Genomic DNA, 7,719 nt, shown 5'->3' on the forward strand with positions numbered 1-7,719 from the left:
GTAAGAAGCTGGTACAATAAAATACACACACTCATAGGGGAGAATTGGAAGCGACAACACAAATGGAGGTAGATGGAGAGATGGCTCAGCGGTTAGAGTATATACTGCTCTTGTGGAGGAGTAGAGTTTGGTTCCTAGCACCCATCTTGGCTGACTCACAACCATCTGTAATCCCCCTCCAGGGGATCAAATCCTCTTCTGGCCTCCGTAGACACCTGCACTCATGCATACATACTCACATACCAATATACACAGAAACATAACTTTTTTTTTTTTTTTTTTTGAGCTGAGGACCAAACCCAGGGCCTTGTGCTTGCTAGGCAAGCGCTCTACCACTGAGCTAAATCCCCAACCCCGAAACATAACTTTTAATGGGAGAATTTCCTCTATCTGATATGAGAAGACGTTGAAGAAACTGTACACACACACCTTTTGCTCATAGAAGACAAAGTCTAGGTTACTCTCCACAGTGGTCCCCACGGAGAACTGGGAGCTCAAATGGCATCCTTTGTAGTAGACACACCTTAATGCTACTGAAAGTTTTCATCTGTGTCATGTTTTTCCAATTAACTACCCAGTTAACTGTGCTTTTGTGAGGGTCAGAAAAGGACAATTGAAAAAGACAAAAGACATGCCTTCATTTTTATCTCACAAGAAGGGACTCTGAAGTATCTTTCTCAGTGGATACCATATCTGTGGGAGTCTTTTGGGGGGGAGGGAGTGGGGACTCAGGACTCATCAGCCAGTATCATCTCTACGGTATAATTGGGACCAGTACACATGCAGTAAAACTGTTACGCACAGCTATGACGTCAGGTACGCTCCACTCCTTATCCCTGCTCCGCAGCCTCTGTGCAGCACTGACGGGGGTGGGTCACTGTAAGACACTTCAGTAGGAGAAGGAAAGCAGGTCTCACATTGCACCAAGAAAACACAGAGGACTAAGGATTCTTTCTAACCTCTTGGCCTCTTGGACCAGTAGTTGCCTTGGATGTAATGCATGTTAACTCACTGTGAGTCACATGATCACCAAGATTCACCACTCCTTAGACTGTAAGCCACTATGGCTGGGACTATAACAGGAAATTATTGTGCATGGAAAGCAAAGGAGTTGGAGTCCAGGTAGCAGCAGCAGCGACCATGGTTTCAGAGATGCCAGCAGTAGGGAAAGATGTATACTTGTTTGAAATCAGAGTTGATTCTGGCCCCGACACTATTAAATGTTCACTCTGGGAGTTGTTCCCATCCCTGACTCTGCAATAAGAGGCTAGTAGACACACACACATCTGCTAGCTTTAAATTAGCTTTAAATATCACCTTGACATAACTGGAATGCCTTGGGAAAGGAAGTTTCCCTTGGGGAATTAGCTAGATTGGTTTGCCCTATGTGCATGTCTGTGGGGGATTGTCTTGATTACTAATTGAGGTAGGAGGGGCCAGCCCATTGTGAGTGACACCATCGCCTGACTCTGGGCTCGAGAGGAGGAGAGAGGACTAGCTTCGTGCTAAGTATGGCCGCATGCGTTTCTCTGTGCTCTTGACTCTGGATGTTCCACAGCAGCCTTGATATCTCTACGATCATGGACTACAACACAGAATTGTAAGCCAAATAAACTTTTTCTTCCTCAAAGCTTCTTTTGGCCAGGATATTTTATCACAGTGACAGAAATGAAATAGGTACAGTAACACTCCATAAACAACCCGTTTTGCTGTGTGTGTGTGTGTGTGTGTGTGTGTGTGTGTGTACATGAAATATATAATTTACTATATAGGTAAGTATATGTAGTTATTCAAGTCTAAGGAAGCATCAGACATAGAAGTTCCTCAGTAGTCTTTGTTGTTGGAGGATTCATTTAAACGAGGTAACACGGAGGTTGCCAATATATCCTAATTTCCCTCTGGTTCTCGTAAGGCACTTGGGAAGTTTTTTCATGGTGTGTCCCTTTGGACAGTAGAGCATGGGTTAGATTCTAGGAGCTTTGACGGCTATAGGCAATGGTTCTCTGTCAGCCCGTGATTGGCTTCCAGGATTTTACTATTGAACTCTGCCCTTTTCACCAATTAAATCACTCTGTCCTTTATTTGGGCGAAAGTATTAACAGTATGGGCCCGGAGAAATGGTTCAGGTCAAATGACCGGAAGGAATGGTCAAAGGACATCTGCTGACTTTGTAGAGAACCTGCATTTGGTCCGAGGCACATGGCTGCTCATAAGTACCTATGTGACTGCAGTTTCAAGAAATAGAGGATGCCCACTTTTGGCTTCCACAGGGATCTGAGAGAGAGAATAAACAAACAAACAAACAAACAAATGAAATAAACAACACGGTTTGTTGTTTGTTTACCTAACAAGCTGAAAGGAGAGATAACTGCAGAATCAGGAGATTTTGATTGATTCACACGAGAAATAGGATGAGATTTATTTGGCAGAGTAATCTTAACTTCTTGCCTTTGAATAATAAAAATCCTAAACAATTAACCACCGTGGAGGCTTCCTCACTGGAGTTCTGTCTTTTTTTTTTTTTTTTTTTTAATGTATGGGTCCTTTTATATTTTTGGAGATTATGGTTTTGTACAAAGGCTTTACAACATTGGTTACAGTTATAACGTTTTTCTGCATTACATGATCTTTTATGTCTTTTGAGACTACTCCTTTGTGCAAAGGCTTTACCACATTGATTACATTCACAGCGTTTCTCTCCTGTGTGTGTTCCTTCATGATTTTGGAGAGCACTGCTTCTTACAAAGTCTTTACAACATTGGTTACATTCAGCAGGTTCTTCTCTATTATGTGTCCTCTTATGTGTTTTGAGATTATTCCTCTGTACAAAAGCTTTACCACATAGGTTACCTTCATAGGGCTCCTCTCCATTATGCCTTTGGGTATGACTCTGAACTGCAAAGCCATTACCATTCTGAATAAAATCAAAGGTTTGCTTTCCAGTAAAACTTCTTTCATACCTTCCATGTCTTCCTGAACTTTTACAACATTCTTCAGTAGTATGGTCTTCCCAAATGTAGCCTATAGCACTGAGATTCCTACAGGTCTCCTGCATTACACCTTGGTAGAGACTCTTCTGAGAAGGATTCAACAATGCCCACTCTTCCTCAGTGAAGTTCACATGCACATCATCATAGGTCAGGACATCCATGTTGGGTGTTCTGAGCTCCTCTCACAGCAACCTGAAGAGTGACTCCTGGAGTTCTCTCTTTAATGAACACAAAACAGGTCAATTTCCAGGAGTCTCCGTGTCTGTCAGCTCTCCCCAAGTTGAGGTGTGTTAACAAGGCCTGGTACCCACTCTGGTTAACAACACCCTTCTTACCTGCTCTGTCATTCTGCTCTCCCTCCTGGCTAAAAAGTCAACATACAAAGCTTTGCTGGACTTTAAGGCTGCCTGATGAGGACTGCAGAGAGGGACTCGGCCCTCCAAGTGAATGTGAATGAAGACAGTGGGAACTCTGTTGGGGAGGGAAACCTAGTGACCAGGTTGTCATACACAAAGATGAGATTTGATCTACAAGGCACCAGCAGGTCAACTATGAGGGATGGGGACAATTTAGAGAGAAACTTTTCGTGATACTATGAGAAAGAAGGCTATGGGTAAACCAATGAGTACACTTTGGTAGGTTTTTTTGGTTTTTTTTTTTTGTTTTTTTTTTAATCAAAAAAAAATAAAGCATGTCCTTTCAAAAGAAAAATCAAAAATCAAAAAACAGAAAAATGAAACAGCGTTGACATTTTCAAGTCATGCCATCTTTAGTTAAAACTCAAATCGATTCAGTACATTGTGGGGGAAAGGTCTGAACTTAGTAGTTCACTAAATTTGGCTCAGATAGGGTTGTATCAATATCACAACTGTGAAGCCATGGAGAAGACAGCACTCAGATTAAAACAACATTTCAGGTTCCTTTCACACGGGAGAGCCTATTACTTTATAAACACAAAAACCATCCATTCTTCTGTCTCGGCAGCTCTGCTACTGACCTTAGTTCTAAGCCTCCCTTGAAGGCAAGAATGTCCGCTGGAGCCTGTGGTCTGTCAGGCTCCATCCACAGGTAGTTAACTCGAGAGGAAAGCAGAGGAGGTTGCTAGGCAACTGGTACACACACCTTCCTTTCCCAGTGTGCCAGACGAGTAGGTAAACACACACTCCTTTGACTGACTTAAATCTTACCCTGTGGATCCACTTACAGAAATGAACAAAAAAAAAAAAATCAAGGCAGATAGTTAGGTAATTTAGACAAAGTTTTCTGCAGATAATCTGATAATTTAAAAGCCCCACACGTCTAACTTCTGAGTCATTTTCCCCCATTCTCCATTTTAGTTTGAGAGCAGGACGATGTCTGTCATATACCATTAATCTTTACCAAGGTGGTGTGCAGTGCAGCATGGGGGGGGGGGAGGAGGGAGGAGGAAAGAAAAAAAGAGGATGAAGAGGAAGAAGACAATGAGGAGTATGAAGAGGGTGAAGAGGAGGAGGGAGGAGAGGAGGAGAGGAGGAGGGAGGAGAGGAGGAGGGAGGAGAGGATGACGAAGAGGAAGAGAGAGAGGGAGAGAGAAAGGTGGTGAGTGAGGTCATAAACCTTCTATAATTCAATTACTTCTGTCCTAGAGTTGATTGTGCGTTGTGATGTCTGTTTTGGGTCTTGGATCATAGTGGTTGCTAGTAGGACCATGAGGTCAGTCCCTGGAGCGGTGACATGGTCGTTTTCCTAACCAGGCTCTGAACTCTTTGAGGACATTGGTTTTTTATTTCTTATGCTGTCTAGAAGGCATAGAGAACAGGTACATTATTGTATCGTGGGTGGTGCAGATCAAACGTGTGCCATCCAGATATGCTAAATGATACAAATGTAGTCTCTTAAAGCACTTATTAACATTACTGTGACACGTTACTTTATTATATTTTTTTTATGTTTGTGTGTTTTGCATACAATCTCTCTGAGTCCCCGTGTCTCTGTCTGTTTCTGACTTTCTCTCTGTGTGTGTCTGTATGTGCACATGTGTGTATGCTTGTGTGTCTGTCTGTCTCTGTGAGTATATGTGCACATGTGTGTGCATGCACATGTGTGTGGGCATGCATGAGTGTGTACATGTGTGTGTGTCTTTATGACTCTGTGTACATGCGTGCATGCATTCATGCGTGTGTGTATGCACATGTGCATGTGATACATACAGGTGCAGTGATGATCATGGAGGAGGAGGGCACGCAGGCACAAGCAGGAGCCAGTTCTCTCCTTCCACCATGTTGGGTCTGGGGCTCAAACTTAGGTCGTCAGGCTTGGTGGGAGTGCCCTTACCCACTGAGCCATCTTGCTTGCCCTTGGAACACTTTAAGTCTTAAGCCAAGAAAAGCACTTTCTCTGAAACAAGGCTAAAGCTTTGGTATTCATTAGCCTAATTTTAATGAACCATATTTAACTTTCTGGCAATTCCAGGGCATGCCTGTATTTATAAGGTGGCAAACTTTCAAAGCATGGCTCATACACTAAGTTTTCACCTTCCAGTGGATGTGACATCTCCCCATGACAAACGTCTCCACCTCACTCAGTCCAGCCACCACCAAACCGCATTTGCTTCTTCAGTCTGATGGACACAAAGCTATTTCCTGCCCTATGCAAACAATCACCTTGGGACCGTTAAGATAGTTCAATGGGTAAAAATGGTTGCTACACAAGCCCACCAAGCTCAGATCCCTCCTCCCCAGAGCTCAGATCCCTCCTCCCCAGAGCCCACACAATGCGGGATTCCACCTGGATCCACAAAGGAAGTTGTTGTCTGGCCTTTATAATGTGCACTGTGACAAGTGTGCCCTTGCACATACATCACACACACACACACACACACACACACACACACACACACACACACACACACACACATAAACACACACTACATTTTTTTTTCTTTTTTCTTTTTTTCAGAGCTGGGGACCGAACCCAGGGCCTTGCGCTCGCTAGGGGAGCTAAATCCCCAACCCCCACACACTACATTTTTAAATATTAAAATTTCTTTTGACTCTGATCCTGAGGATTGAGCCAGGGCCTTGTAGGTGCCGAGTGTGCTCCACCCCAGTCCATATCCCCAGCCCACTCAGTTTGTAGTCCCTCCCTCCTCTCTCTTGAATAGGCAGAGGAGACATTGCACAAATCAAGCCCTTTCCACTGCCTTTCCCCCCTCATCTAGAGTCCTAATATTGTCATTTAAGAGTGGGACTCCGTCTTAGTTTCTTCTGTGTTTCTAGCACCTAGCATGGCACTGGTCACCCAGCAAAGGCACTGAGTGAAGCATAGGGAAGAAGCCCATTGGCTAATCACCGGAAGTCATGCCATAGAGCTGGGATTGCACTTCCTCTGTGTGCTGGCTTCCGGAGAGGGAATTCGCTCCTGTAAGATTTGCTTCTCTGTGGGGAACACCAAGAAGGTTGAACCACGTGCTCCATGGAGGTCAGTTCTATTCTACTAGAGTAGAATACGGAGTTTCCATCCTCCTAGAGGACTTAGTTCTACGTCACCTGTAGCACATGGAGGTGCTTCATTGGCCAGGTTTTGGGAGACGTTCTTTACGGTTTCTACTTACGACGTCTTTCCACCTGAGAAGTTTACATCTATTGGACCATACAGGCATACGAAGCAGGTACGGAAATAAAATACATACAGATAAGAGGTCATAAAGAAGTTGAATTCTGAGCAATTCTATAATATACTTAATTTATGGAAAACCAAAGTAAATTTGCCTACTAATGATCTACCTGGATGTGCTTTTCTGTTTTTACACAAAGAATTAAATCTTGACCAAATATTTGGCAGTGTTAAGAGGCAGACGGTATTTGTCACTTTTTAGAGTTGACTGACGTTTCACTGTGTTGGTCAAGACCGAGGTGACTGTTTTGCATGAATATAGACTACAAAATGGCAAAGGTAATGTTAAGGGCTGTTTTAGACCATGTTGGAAATCCTGTCCTAAATCCCAAGCTGAAATCCATCCAACATTCTTATCTTTTTATGAAACATAAGCCAGTGACTCAACATTTTTTTTTAGATCAAATATTCTAGCATTCAGTGCAAAGATGTACCAACTGGATACTTACATGCTGAGGATCTGTAATAAAAAATATTAGAAGCCCCCCCCCCCACATACATCACTTCCCCCAATTAAGCCATTTTGTTTCTGTAAGAACAGAAAGCTCACTGTACAGAGTGGAAACTCTGCAGTTCCTAATGTAACAGTCTGGGGGCTGATCTGAGGGGCTTTTGCCAGCATTTCTGGGCATTGCACATTGTGGGGGTGTGTGAGTGCGGTGTGTCTCAGAGCCCAGGGCTGCAGTCATGCAAGGGAGGGAGGGCGGACGGGATGCTCTCAGGAGCTTCTCAGATCCATTACAAATTTAGAAGTCTGGACCTTCAGAAGCCTTTACCGTCACTTTTCTGTGACGTCCTCATATAGTTTCTCTCAAACTTGTGGCCCGTGGTTTAAACTCAACCTCATATACATCACCAGAAATTAAGAAAGTACACATAAAAAAGAAAGAAAGAAAGAAGGAAAGAAAGAAAGAACGAACGAACCAGCCAGGGCATCAGCCAGCCCTCCCTGCCTGGTGTTTGTAGCCAACCGATTCAATCAGGCACCCAAAACATATAGGGGAAAATGTGGGTCCTGAATATACATGGGTTTTTCTTTTCCTCTCTGAATTTCCTGTGGCTCCTTAGAAAATGA

General features: G+C 43.5%; 1 protein-coding gene across 1 annotated transcript; it reads right to left on the minus strand.

Annotated features, from left to right (window-relative positions):
* Positions 1 to 2,572: 2,572 nt before the first annotated feature.
* Positions 2,573 to 4,821, minus strand: Zfp120l3 (zinc finger protein 120 like 3; the record flags this gene model as incomplete). The annotated part of the gene is made up of 1 exon (XM_006253773.5): positions 2,573 to 4,821. A coding segment is annotated over exon 1 (579 nt), but the record flags the coding sequence as incomplete, so codon positions are not given.
* Between the last annotated feature and the right edge of the window lie 2,898 nt (positions 4,822 to 7,719).

This window comes from Rattus norvegicus, chromosome 17, assembly GCF_036323735.1.
Source record: "Rattus norvegicus strain BN/NHsdMcwi chromosome 17, GRCr8, whole genome shotgun sequence".
NCBI classification, from domain to species: Eukaryota; Metazoa; Chordata; class Mammalia; order Rodentia; family Muridae; genus Rattus; species Rattus norvegicus.